This window comes from Polyodon spathula, chromosome 14 (genome assembly GCF_017654505.1).
Source record: "Polyodon spathula isolate WHYD16114869_AA chromosome 14, ASM1765450v1, whole genome shotgun sequence".
Taxonomy (NCBI): domain Eukaryota; kingdom Metazoa; phylum Chordata; class Actinopteri; order Acipenseriformes; family Polyodontidae; genus Polyodon; species Polyodon spathula.
The window spans coordinates 2,718,259-2,732,090 of record NC_054547.1 but is presented as its reverse complement, the minus strand read 5'-3'; the positions used below and the strand labels follow the sequence as shown (position 1 = coordinate 2,732,090).

At 42.8% G+C, this 13,832-nt stretch overlaps 2 protein-coding genes across 3 annotated transcripts; one reads left to right on the top strand and one right to left on the bottom strand.

Moving 5' to 3' along the window:
* The first annotated feature begins 570 nt into the window (after nucleotides 1-570).
* Nucleotides 571-5,441, top strand: bsnd (barttin CLCNK type accessory subunit beta). 2 transcript variants are annotated; one of them, XM_041269859.1, is made up of 5 exons: nucleotides 571-907; nucleotides 1,206-1,309; nucleotides 1,943-2,206; nucleotides 3,118-3,484; nucleotides 4,400-5,441. In XM_041269859.1, exons 1-4 carry the CDS (start codon nucleotides 731-733, stop codon nucleotides 3,446-3,448), a joined length of 876 nt encoding a protein of 291 aa, XP_041125793.1. In that variant the 5' UTR covers nucleotides 571-730; the 3' UTR covers nucleotides 3,449-3,484; nucleotides 4,400-5,441. The 2 variants fall into 2 exon arrangements, with proteins under 2 accessions (XP_041125793.1, XP_041125792.1); XM_041269858.1 differs by lacking the exon at nucleotides 4,400-5,441 and having other exon boundaries at nucleotides 572-907; nucleotides 3,118-3,626.
* Nucleotides 5,442-5,815: 374 nt separating this feature from the next.
* Nucleotides 5,816-8,508, bottom strand: LOC121327060 (monocarboxylate transporter 13-like). Its single transcript, XM_041270854.1, has 5 exons — nucleotides 8,424-8,508; nucleotides 8,216-8,320; nucleotides 7,750-7,863; nucleotides 6,899-7,543; nucleotides 5,816-6,009 (listed from the first exon to the last, which is right to left on the bottom strand). The coding sequence occupies exons 1-5, from the start codon at nucleotides 8,506-8,508 to the stop codon at nucleotides 5,816-5,818; spliced, it is 1,143 nt and encodes a 380-aa protein (XP_041126788.1).
* Nucleotides 8,509-13,832: the final 5,324 nt, after the last annotated feature.

Genomic DNA, 13,832 nt, shown 5'->3' with positions numbered 1-13,832 from the left:
ATGGAGCATATACACAGTAGCTACTGTAAATCAAGGTCAATAAACAAAAACACTATCTCTATTCCTTAATTATAAGATCTACTACCGCTGGTAGTCCCTGATTTTAGGTACATGAATATATTTTTTGTATCTTGCTAGGCAAGTTGTCAAAAATCTAAATATTTCAAGTTTTCAAACAAATAAGAAAGTTGTAAAAAAGAAAAGTGACAGAATGGGCTTCCTTTCAGATCAATATAAATCAGAACCCTTTGTCTGCCAAGGTTATGAAAACCAGCACCCCTAACAGAGTGGGGGAGTGTATTTTTTATTTGTTTAATAGTCTGCACAATGCTACCTGTATAAAAATTAAATTAATTAGACCCTGGTAATGAGCGTGACTATTCACTCTGTCCACTAAATCTTCACATACCTGGTGTAGCTGCCCCAGGGAAGGTTAAACAACATAGCAGCAGTGGTGTGTAAACTTCTGAGGCCATTTGCATTGATTACAGTCAATCTGACCTGCCCAGATCAAACCTGGGCTGGCCAGCCTGAAAACCATCCCTGTTTATACTCAACACTGGTGCACTGGGCTTGGAATCAGAGCAGCTCTGCCCACTGCTTCACACGGCTTCACTAAGCTTCAGCGGAAGGAAGGCATGTACTTCGAGCCTGGGTCACGCTGCTGTTACCTGCTTTCCTCGTTGCATTTTTTTTATTGATTTGAGAAAGCTGATGGTCAACAGGAGGCATGGCTGAAAACAAGACGTTCCGCTACGGGCTGATCGTGCTGGGATTGTTCCTGGTGATGATCGGCATGTTCATTATGAGCGTGGACAAGCCCCACATCTACATTACCTTTTGCGCCCTGGGAGTCCTCATGGTGGTCATGGGCATTGTCTGGAGCATGTGTCAGTGCTATCCCAAGGTAAGGCAGTGCCACTCTCTTACTACACTGAGGGCAAGAAGTTCTTGAGCTAAAGAGACACAAGTAATAACTGAGCTGCCTCTTGCACAATCCTTTCTTTTGTATTACTTCCTTGGGGAATGCATAGTATACACACTGAGGAAAAAGAATGGGAAATAATACTAAAGAAATATGTTTAAAATACTGTAATAATGAGAGGTTTGAAAGTGGCAGTCTTGGTTGCTGTATTGGCCCCTGGTCACCCCACCGTTACTGTGCCGTGTAAATGTTGACTGACGCACCTGACTTTCCCTTTCAGGTCACATTCGTAACTGTTGCTGAGCAGGAGTCTGAGTTCCTCATAGCACAGAAGTACAAACTCTCTGTAGCTTCCATTGAGAACGAGGTCCCAGATAAAAAGAGGTAGGTTTGTTTTGAAGGTCACCTGTTAAGAACTGAAGCTTACTGTCTTGATAGCTTTAAAGGAGTTCAAAAAAAACAAATGGACACCTCCTGTCTGTTGTGGCTGGTGCTCCTGAATCGCTTCTTGTCATTGGTTGTGCTCGTTTGAATATATATATTTTTTTGGATTAGGTAACCTTCTTGAACAGGTCTCCCTTTAAAAAGAGATTTCAGTCTCAACGGGACTCTCCTGGTTAAATAAAGTGCTAGCCAGGATTTTAGGATGGGTATTGTAACAAAAATAATTAAATCCCATTGTGCTGGAATGCTCTGGCAACGGGCATCGCTGATTACAATGTGTATACATTACTGGCATGATCGCTTTGTTTATAATGTACCTGTACAGCTATATACATTACTACTAACATTGCTTTGTTTATAATATGTATACATTACTGGCATGATCGCTTTGTTTATAAGGTACCTGTACAGCTATATACATTACTACTAACATTGCTTTGTTTATAATGTATATACATTGCTGGAAAAGGGGATACCTACAGCCCCGCTCATCCGCAGCAAATAGTCTGGACAAGCATTCCAGTTGATGAAACTTGGGACCTTTGCATTAACAGCCTCTCTGTCTCCATCTAGTTCCAATTCTTCAAACTACACCTGCCCAGAGGAAGCTGGCATGTACGACCAAAGTCTCCCAGCTTACCACCAGATTGAAATAAGGAGGCTCGGAACTGAGGACACGCTGGGCCTGCAGTCATCTTCCCCGGCACTCTCCCTGGAATCCAGGGCTCAGGAAACCCTGGGGTCTGTGCAGGCCAGAGCAGAGGTGCACTGGGTCAAGATGAGCCAAGGAGAAAGTGCAGCGCACGGTGCCAGCGAGGACACTCTGTCAGCTCCACGGTAGGGATTTCTGTAAACACATTGCTTGTGGGTGCGCTCAGTATCCAGGGGTAGGAGAAGGATGGAGAAGGATGGAGTAATTGGTAATTGTAATGGTAGATTCTTGTAGTGTATATACAGCAGTGTGGAAATGTATTAGCACACTTCAAGACCTGTCATTCGTGTCCTTTGTATACCTACCTGCATGGAAACCTCAGGGTGTGAGAATTTACATTTCCACTTAGTAATCACTGACATTAAAACAGTAGCCACTCGTGTGAAAATGTTAGACCACTTTGAGTGTTAATTAGGCATCTTAAACAACTTTAAAAAAAGTGTCATCCATTTTCTCTTACTATTTTAAATTATTTGCATGTGTGACCTATAAAATTATTATTGATTGCATATGCACAACAAATTAAAACAACAGAAGCAATGGTGGTGCTCTAATAAATGTGCCTCAATTTAGATTGCAAATGTAAACCCCATCAGTTTTTAATTAGGATGGAAGAACGCGTTGCCATTGGTACCCCCAACGAATCTAAGATTTCTCTGCACATAAGGGTTAAGGGTAGGCTGTGTGTTTACACACAAACACAGAAGTTTAACTTCATGTTGTTGTGGCAGGAAATATTTGTTAAAGTAACAAAAAAACTCAAAAAAACTAAAAGACTGTTGTTACAATTGTTGTTTTGTAAACAAGGAGGTTGAAAGGATATAGAATCCACTGACAGAACTCCAGAGAGAAAGAGAGAGATAGAGATTTATTTCCACAATCACAATTAGTGCAATGCACGAAGCTGCAATTAGGGTACCAGGTAGTGAACTCTCTCTAAGACAAATCTCCAGTTCCTCCCTTCTCACAGTGGCTGATTTTTAAAGCATTAATGATGTCTTCAATGTCTTAAACCTGCCTGGTGTCTTTTCCGCAGTGTGCCTGAGTGGTACAGGGCCGCCCCCCTGGCCTCCTTCATGGAAGACTCTGCCAGCCTCTCCACCGCGGACCCTGTCTCCCTGCAGCAGCCTGGCCCCGGACTGACAGAGCTGCCTCGCTACGAAGACATCGCCCTGATCGATGCCCTGCCCTGCGAGGGGCACTGCTCCTGCCATGCCGACACCAGCGGCTTCCTGAGAGACGACTGCTTGCAACAGACTGAGCCTCCATCACTGCTCCAGGGGAGGGAGGAGAAGGAGGAGGGGGAGCTCTACTATGGGGTGACAGACGAGTTGCTGCAGATTGAGTCAGACTTGGAACGGGAGTAGCGATCCCCTGCAAAACGACCCTGCAAATTACCCAAGGTAGACCCTTATTGGACTGGCTTGCCCACCGCAGCTCATTGCTCTGGAATCTGTACTGCTTTCCAGTGACAGACAGAATCCTCTTCATTGAATCATGGCTGGTCACAAATACGGTGTGATTAAAACTGTACATAATAACAAACGATTACCTTTTGTTTGCATTTTCTGTTCTGCAAGAAATATAAATTTGTTTGTATCTGGATGTATGAATCATACTCTACTTCAATAGATGTTACTTTAGCTCTTGCAGAAGCTTTCCTTTGCTTCCCAGCCATCGCCCTACCCCTGCTCTCTCCCCATGTCATATTAAAACTAGTGGAAGAGCCTTGAATACTCATTGGTTAATGTTTAATTGCCCTGCAGGAAGCTTAACCACTGGGTTATCCATTAGAGACACACAGTCCCTGACTCTCCACTACAGAGGTTATTAGAGAAGTAAGATACAGTCTCCTTTTCAATCTCCAGCAATTACACAGACTGCATTGAAGATAAAAACAAATGGACCGACTAATAGGAGTTCATTTTATAATGCTTAACTAGTGGAGTGGTGTGCCGCTGTGTTTAGAGATTGAGAGGCTAGGCTGTTTTAATTGACCGCACACAGTTTACCTAAAGCTAGAATTGAATATATATATATATATATATATATATATATATATATATATATATATATATATGGTAGTACATTTTAGGATTAGTCATTTTTATAGCTATAATTATAATATATAATAAACACATTTCATATTGAACGATTGTATTCCTATTTTCCCCCTGTGTCACTGTACAGCAGCTGTCACAACCCTGACTCCTACATTTTGTTTTGTTTATCTTACTTTCAGGGGTACATTTCAGAAAACGAGGATCAGAAACCTCTGTGAGTCTAATTGCAGATCTCTGTAATTTTCTCTGTTCTAGTTTTGCAGATCCTCAGTTCACACACCATACTGCAAAAAGATCGGAAGATCTGAAGTACCCCCTTGAGAATGAGATGCATATCACAAGGGTTCTCTCCTTGTTAAATAAATACACCTGAAAGGAACCTGCGCCAGAAATCCCTGTGACTCTGCAGTGAATCCAGGGAAAAGGGGTTACATTGGCAATGGAAAGAGTTTGAAGCACTATAAATATAAATATGGAAGCTATCCAATGTAATCCGCCCCTGTGCAAGTGACCTCGAAGTCTACCTTTTTGAACCCTGTGCTTCTCTGTTTGTTTTGTACACACACACACACAGCCCGCACTGCTCCTGCTTACAGAATACATGCAGCCTATTTTTACTCAAACACCTTCTGTACAGTACATTCCTGCGTGCTGTACCCTAGATGCACTACCAAACCCTCACCTGAAATTCTTTATAAAATAAGGTTTGTGAGGTTCCCACTAGTGTAATAAATAATAATAATAATATCATTGAAAATAAAAATCACTATACAGGCATCGCTTTGCTTAAACCTGTGTGTTTTGAACAATGGTGTTGCAGTTCTGATGGCTCATTGATAATGGTGGCACATTCCATACAATCAGATAAGGCACACTGCATTCTCATTATACATCTCATTATAAAATGTCACCATTAAAACCTCACATGCATACATACACACACAGATACCTGGGACCATTCCCCCAGTCAGACCTGCTCCAAAGCCAGTAGGGATGCTGCCAAGAGTGTCTGTGCCCCAGAGCGACACTGTGAAACAACCAATAAAGAATGAGCAGGGATTGTGCAGAGATCCAGAAACACGCTCTCTGTTAATGTGTATGAAAGAGCACAGAGGCAGACCGCATTCCCCTTCAGCCCAATCAGACAGAGGATGGTTCTTCAAGGGAAAGCTCCTTTCATACTGGATGCGTTGAGATCAGACAGACCACTAATACAATGTGACTGACCCATTGTGCACATGATCTGGACACAAATCAAACATAACAAGATTAAAAGTCCCATTAGAAACATCCAAAATGTGTTTAATGTTTTTTTTTTCTTCTTGTTTTTTTTTTTTTTTTTTTAACATGGATTGCATTGTAAAGCTAATACTTTTGAATAAATTAACCATTATAACAGTACTTTGGTAATAGTATACATTTATGCTATTTAAAATAAAAATTGATGCCATGGCCACAACCAATAATGGAGACGCTTTCCAGTCGTTATGCAAACTGTCCACTAGAGGGAGACTGTCACCATAGTAAACCTTGTACTCTACAGTTCTTTCTGTGAATGCGTCACTCTCTGTGTTTTTTTCGCTTGTTCTGTTCATGGTTCACTTTCATTTACATAGTGAAGACATGTCACACGTTACCCTCAATACAACCCTTACCGGGGTGGAGCTGCTTTCACACAGTCACTGCACCATTGGACCCCCTTTCTCTGGGAATCTGGGGGCCCCTTTCCAGTTCTGGCCCTGGCCGCCCCTCGGAGCTGGTCGTCAGGAAGTCGATGAGCAGCAGGAACCCCACTGAGGTGATGAGCATACCGCCAGCAGCATAGAACCCACTGCCATAGCTCCCCGTCATGTCCACCAGGGCACCTGCAAGAGCCAGCAAGCTTTAGTCAGCCAGGAAGTGAAGAAGACAGACACTTCCAGAAATTAAACACAATGCCTGCACTTATATATAAATAAAACATACTGCAATGCACAATGGGACAAGTCAGCAAAGAGCTGTGCTGGAAACCAGAGAATTCCAGTTCTAAATAAGCACTATGGTGAATCCCTACTATATTATCAGTAGGATTATATATTCTAAAAACACATTTTAAAATAAAGTCTACACGTAGTGCTGTACGGGCGGAAACATTAGGGGCAATCTGTCGACTCCTGTCTCACATATTCAGATTCAGAGATCTGCACAGCAGGTTAAAGTGGCACCTAGTGTTAATTTACCTTCCAGAGGCTCTAGCAGTTGCAGAGATGGTGAGAAACTGTGAAGGTGTTGAAACCACAAGACTGCCCTTCCCTTTCTTTAGTCATGTTCTCAACACATTGCTGCAGTGTAAACAGGGTACTAGAACTTCACTGTCAACACTTTAAGACAGTTGCACACCAGAGGTGTTTCTTAATCCAAATGTAATGCATGTTAAAATACAACTTAAACAAACATTTCTAATTGTCTTATGCCTGTAATTGTTGTGATTTTTTTTAGTCAAGATAATTTTTATCCAGACTGTATGTGTGTTAAACTGATAGCAACCAATGATATTTACTATAAAGAGATAAGTGACCCATTGCAGTGGTTTAACTCGGACACATTGGTGCTGAATACGAGTGACAGAGCATCCGGTTAATAATGAATCAGGTGTGCAGAGACCTTCGATTGGAAGGAAAGTGTTCTACTTGCAAGTGATGGGCCAAGGAGGCAGCCTGTGCTCCTGAAGAACATCAGCATCCCGAGGGCGCTGTCCAGTCTGAAGACCCCCACCATGGATGGTGAGGAGGAGCAACACCGCCGCCCCAAAGAACACTCCGCAAAAGCAGCTGAACGTGGCCAGTGAGGGGTAGCTGGTGGCAATGGGGAGCAGCATCAGGCTTGTTCCCCGCATTGTGGTCATCATGGCCAGCAGGCAGATGTTCCTCACCAGAGCCAGGTTGGAAAGCCAGCTGCAGCTCAGGCGTCCCGCCAGATCCGCCACAGACCAGTGCGACACCAGGAAAGCGGCACTCAGTTTCTCCACCCCGATATCCTGGGCAAAGGGAACCAAGTAGATGGCAGGGATGTAGAAGCCCACGACAGATAAGAGAGCAAACACAATGATGGACAGGAACTTGGGAAGCCTCAGCAAGGAGAAATCCATCAACTGGGGTTTCTCCTCTGAGTCTTGACGTCTCACCCCAGAGGAAGGCTTGTTCTTCGTGAGGGGTCTGTATGGCCTCGTCAGAGCTCCACACACACATAGGTTCAGCTGGAGGCCTGCGATCACCACCATGGCTCCCTTGCAGGCCATGCTGTTCATGAACCACTGGAAGAATGGAGTGAAGAAGAAGCTGAAGACACACTCCCCGCTGCTGACGATGGGGTTGGCCATAGCTCGGTGCTGATTGAAGTACTGGTTGACCATGCTCTGTGCTGGGATCCACGAGAACGAAATGCTAAGTTCTGGAAACAAAGGTTATTAGATGCAGAAATAGATTCTATATTTATTTATGTATTTTACTTTGAAGTTGAAATGACAAAGGGCTTGCTGAGACTGCAGTACAGTAAGTCATGTATTATTCATATTTGGCAGGGGGAGGCAGTGTTACCTAGTATTACTACTGTGGTGAGGTACATACAAATCAGACTGAGCCCGAAGGAGCCTCCCAGCATTCCCAGCATGGCAAACAGGCCCCCCAGCATGATCACAGCCCTGTGCAACAGCAGCACACTCAGAGCACTGGCTACTGGAGCTGACAAGGGACAGAGATTCAGAGAAGTAGTATGTGTCAGGGCCTGTGTATTGAAATTGCTGGTTTATTTATAAGATTTAAAGATGCATTATTGACTGTTTGTAATGAATCCTTATCTAAAGTGTTTCCCAGTTGTGATTAAAGGAGCTCAGTTTGTGTGCAAAGATATTTTTAACACTGTAAAAAAAAAAAAAAAGTATTACTCACAACAATGTTTAAAGAGAAACATGGAACAGATAGATTCATCAGCTTTGGAACACGACTTAATAAATTGAAGCAATAACAAACTGCCTTGCCAACTACTAGAGAAAGGCAGTAAAATAGCCTGTAAACACTGCCTGCACAAACTCGCAAGTCAGATGGAAGACCGCCACTGCAAAGGTGTTGATCCAGGAGATGTTACTGGCCTGCTCATCGAAGTGCTCCTGGACCTCAATGAAGAACACTGCCAAAGGATCTGACAATAGAGGAGGTGAGGCCCGTCACCACAAAGCAGGCAGCTGCGATTACTCACCCATAACCCCCAACGGTGCAGGCTGGGGAGGGAGGCTTCGTCTCACTGTGGAGGGCTGCGTACCTCCCAGGAACCCTGTACTCCTCCCGGCACCAAACAGCTTCTTCAACTCCTTTAGCCACGTTCTCCATCCGCAAGGATGAAAAAACGTAAAGGCACGAGGTAGACAGAATAATCGAACCTGCTGCCATGGTGCCCTGTGCTGACCAAAGATTTCAAATCATTCTTCTTACTTCTTATTACCATTTAGTTGTGTTCGTCACTAACCCCTGCACTCTGCTGATCAGCAATAAGTCAAAGATAAACCTGTTCTCCCTGGTTGATCACATGTCCAATCTGGAGCCAGACCACTGGAGTGAAACTGACCTACTGCACAGGAAGTGATTTCGTACCAGGAAGCAGCTGCAACTGTAACTCCGGAGTGGCCTTTGAGATATCTACATATTGCAAACTGAACTATCAAATGCAAGCAAACAACCAATAAGAGGCAAGGAAATCAGTGTCAAACTTTAATTAGCATTCCCTTAAAGAGGGACCAGTGATAATATTGCTACTTTAAATAGAGGTAAACTTGATTAGCACTCCTTTATACTGGGAGCCAGTAACAGCACTGCTATTGCTAACAAGGAAATAGATGTGTAAACCTTAGTTAAGACTCTTTTAAGGGGGTGCAGTGATAATGCGACACTGCTGACCCCACATGCTGCTATGTAATACATCCCCTGTGAATGGACTGTCAGTGGAACATCATGCTCTCCTGACTGAGCTGTGGCTGAGGGGTTTCACAACAACCACAAGCCTGCTGCCCTCCATGTGAGCAGAGATCAACAGAGCAAGCAGCACCTTCTCACAATGCTACACTGTTACTACACTAAAGTTAAATGCTGAAAAATACAACTCCAAGCTAGATTTTATTAATCAGAACAAGCTTTTAAAAATAACAAAAAACAAAAAAAACAGTCCTTAGGAAAACAGTACTTAAAACATCCTTAATGTTTTGTGAATGTCTTTCTCCAATTTCTCTTAAGCTCCAAAAAACTCTCCCAAGTTTATACAGAAGTACACTGTTTGCACTATAATCCAAATCCTACTATAGTAACAGTGGAGACTTTGTTACCTGGTAGATGATTTCTCTCTCTCTCTCTCTCTCTCTCTCTCTCTCTCTCTCTCTCTCTCTCTCTCAGCCACATGGAAGAGTGGATCAGCACCAGCTTGCACAATCCAGCTCCTGAACAGTAGAACGACTCTGTCTGGACTGCCCTCTGTGTCCCTGGAGCCTGGTCCCCAGTATGGAAACCAGGATACACGGAGTTCACAGGAGTACATACTCTGGATGGTAGAACGACTCAGCACAATTAACCAGACTTCTGCTTCACAGAAGACAAACCTGAGGAGAAAACGCTCTTCTCATCTCGGTCTCAGATTTGCTGTAAGGTTTAAAACTATGGGCTCCAGAACTATTTTGTTGAATGTTTTGCTAGGGACTGTGTTTTTTTAAAAGCCTGTTTTAATTAATGATGTCTATGGATCCTTTTTCAACTGCTTAAAGAATATTCAAAGTATATTCTCAGTTTTCAAAGGACTGTTTAACCTAGTTTTTAAAACATTCAGTCCTTAAGAATGTTGAATGTAACATGACTTTTAAATTGAAAACATGACTCATTTTACAGAAAAGCACCACATCTGTCAACTCTACCTATAACACCTTCATTTTGGGTGGGAAGTGATGTGATTTTGTTTATTTCACTATTTTAATACACTGAACAAAAATATAACGCAACATACAACAATTTCAAAGATTTTACTGAGTTTCAGTTCATATAAGGAAATCAGTCAATTGAAATAAATCCATTAGGCCCTAATCTATGGATTTCACATGACTAGGAATACAAATATGCATCTGTTGGTCACAGATACCTTTAAAAAAAAAAAAAAAAAGGTAGGGGCGTGGATCAGAAAACAGTCAGTATCTGGTGTGACCATCATTTTCCTCATGCAGTGTGACACATCTCCTTCGCATAGAGTTGATCAGGCTGTTGATTGTGGCCTGTGGAATGTTGTCCCACTCCTCTTCAATGGCTGTGCGAAGTTGCTGGATATTGGTGGGAACTGGAACACGCTGTCGAACACGTCGATCCAGAGCATCCCAAACATGCTCAATGGGTGACATGTCTGGTGAGTATGCAGGCTATGGAAGAACTGGGACAGTTTCAGCTTCCAGGAATTGTGTACAGATCCTTGCGACATGGGGCCGTGCATTATAATGCTGAAACATGAGGTGCTGGCGGTGGATGAATGGCACGACAATGGGCTTCAGGATCTCGTCACGGTATCTCTGCATTCAAATTGCCATCAATAAAATGCAATTGTGTTCATTGTCCGTAGCTTATGCCTGCCCATACCATAACCCCACCGCCACCATGGGGCACTCTGTTCACAACGCTGACATCAGCAAACTGCTCGCCCACACAACGCCATACATGCTTTCTGCCATCTGCCCGGTTCAGTTGAAACCGGGATTCATCCGTGAAAAGCACACTTCTCCAGCGTGCCAGTGGCCATCGAAGGTGAGCATTTGCCCACTGAAGTCGGTTACGATGCAGAACTGCAGTCAGGTCAAGACCCTGGTGAGGATGACGAGCACGCAGATGAGCTTCCCTGAGACGGTTTCTGACAGTTTGTGCAGAAATTCTTCGTTGTGCAAACCCATGGTTTCATCAGCTGTCTGGGTGGCTGGTCTCAGACGATTCCACAGGTGAAGAAGCTGGATGTGGAGGTCCTGGGCTGGCGTGGTTACAACCGGCTTTGTTCCTTATTTATCCTCTTTTTTTTTTTTTTTTTTTTTTATATTTTAAGTTAATCTATTTGTGGCCTTTTAAAGAAGTGATAATCAAGATTATAAATCCTTTTTCTTACTTCTTATTAGAAACCTCATCACAGATCCACATTCCATTGTGGTGAAAAATTATTACTTTGTTTTGGCTATACAGATTTTTCAAGTACTAATGCTTCAACTTTAACATACCATTTATAGAAGATTCCTATAGTAAAACATGGTGCAATAAAGCTCAGCAAAAGCATTATAAAGCAAAGGTATGCACTGTAAAGTTCACAGATGTATGGTGAAGCATATTGAAAAGCATGGCAAAACACGGTCAACTGAATGCACAGTATAGCCAAGCTAAATGCATGGGAAAAATGCAAGATTAACATGCAAAATTATTGTTGGTTTGAAAAGTCAGTTAGCTTAACCTATACCACAGACACCCTATGAAAAAAGAACAGTGGTCAACACTGACCATGGGAAGACTGGAGAGGATGGAATGCTTTGAGCCCAGCAGAGGGCACCCTCTCCCCAGTCTCGGGATTTCATACTTGTCAACTTTTGAAAATACAAACCCCGGAGTTAGGGGTGATGCAATCCGTGACTTTTTAGAGTTTCCCTTGTAGAGAAGGCACTGAATGTGTGCCTGCCATATGGCTCCCCTGGGTCCTAAATCCTGGTAGGTACAGACGGGGATTGCAGTAACTTCACACCGGTGAACACGAGAGAGATGCAGCTCTCTGATTTTAGAAGTGGATTGCAATGGTATATGCCTACACTGAACTTTTAATGACTAGCAGAGCCCAGATATTCGTAAGGTTTGCGCACCGCGCAGAGGTTTATGCGCGTTACAAATGGCAGTTGTGCGCGAATGTGCAAAATGCGACATATTCGAAAATTATTTTTTCGTGCCAAATCCGTTTAGTGCTATGTAAAAATAAAATGTATACATAATATAATGTAATTTGGCAGGAGAGGCCGACAATTTGCGAGATCATGCCATGTTCGAAATTATACGCCAAGCACAAAACCGGTTTTGGCGAAGCACAAAATAACGCTTTTAAAAAGCAAGGCTTAACTCCGCATCTCTCCAGCACTCACTCATCCAATCATTGATGAAATACAGGCGCTTTCCGAGGTACTACAACAACGGAAACCACCCGGCGATCATACAAGGTTCGCCCACATCTATATAATGATTATATTCAAAAGAACGACTGTGATAGCAGCATCAATCGTTTTAATACATGTTTAAAAAATAAACAGGGAAAATGCAATCGTGGTCGTTCTTTCGGACGGTAAGAAAACTAATCACATTCTCAAGCACGTTTTCTTGGTGCTGAAAGAATAACTCCCAAAACAGAATCAAGAGTACAGCGCGGTATCACAGTACATACCATCGGTGTGTAACATAGACCGAGCCGTCAGATACTAAACAACTACCTGCATAATGCAGGAGAGCTTTACTGTAATAGACACATACAGCAGTGTATCAACCCTAGATCTATCAAGCAACAGTTTGCACCTTTTGTTAATGTACGAATGTAAAGTTAATGTACGAAAGGTGATTCCACACTCAGGTATAAGGACACAGCTGACTTAAAAAAAAAATTCTCTTTGATATCAGAATCACTTTGACACACACCATCTGCATCCCCTGCTATTGACTATGCCATACAGGTGTGGTAGGAGCAGGGGGCGTGGGGAGTGGGGGGCAGTTGGAAGGGGCTTTCAGCAGGAGTATGAGTAAGGGATACACATGTGGGCCTAGATCTACACTTTCTGCTCCTACCCCTATAGTGTTAGGAGCTCTGCTGTGGAAGCACAAGCTGCTTTTAAAAGGACATATTATTGCTATCTCCGGGACCTTGAAAAAATGTGTATTTAATAAATATTGCTATATTGTGTTTATATAATAGAAAATTGCAGTTGCCGTTCATGTTTGTGTCGTGTGGCTTCTGTTTTCATTCTAATCGCCCTGGCATGTCACAACCTGCACCGAGTTAAATCAGCTCACTGCATTACCAGCTCCAATTGGCTGTGAAAAAATCGAACCAGCACTTCACACCCTGTGACCTGAAGTGAACAGGTGCGCTACCACCTGAATCCACAAGAGGGAGATGAACGTCGATTAACATAGCATCTCGAAAGTCTACCAGAAGTCATAATAGTAGTATAGTATTACATGTTAGATTTCAAAATGCCACATTATTTAATCTTTGTCAGTTTTTCGTTAAGTATATGGAAACTACAAAGCGGCTGATAATTCAATATGGTAGCATAACCTTATTCAGCAGGATCGACTTCATGAAGGAAAGTGTAGTGATTCTATAATGCAAAACCTTTGGCCATAGCTGTATATAAAGTTGTGACACCGTTCCAGTCGCAGCGCCTCCCCCGCTGAACAGCAGCTGTGGGTGTGGCGCCTATGTTATCATTGTCCGTTTTTTGCCTGAAATTCGATTCCTTCTTCATAGGATTCAGGTACTCATTAACAAACTAGAATCGTCCGATGGGACTGGAGTGGCGTGATCCCCCCAAAACGTCACCAGTCGCCGCCTACAATTTTACCATAACAAAAAAAATATTTGACTATTAAAAAAAAAAAAAAAAAAAAAAAAAAAAAAAAAA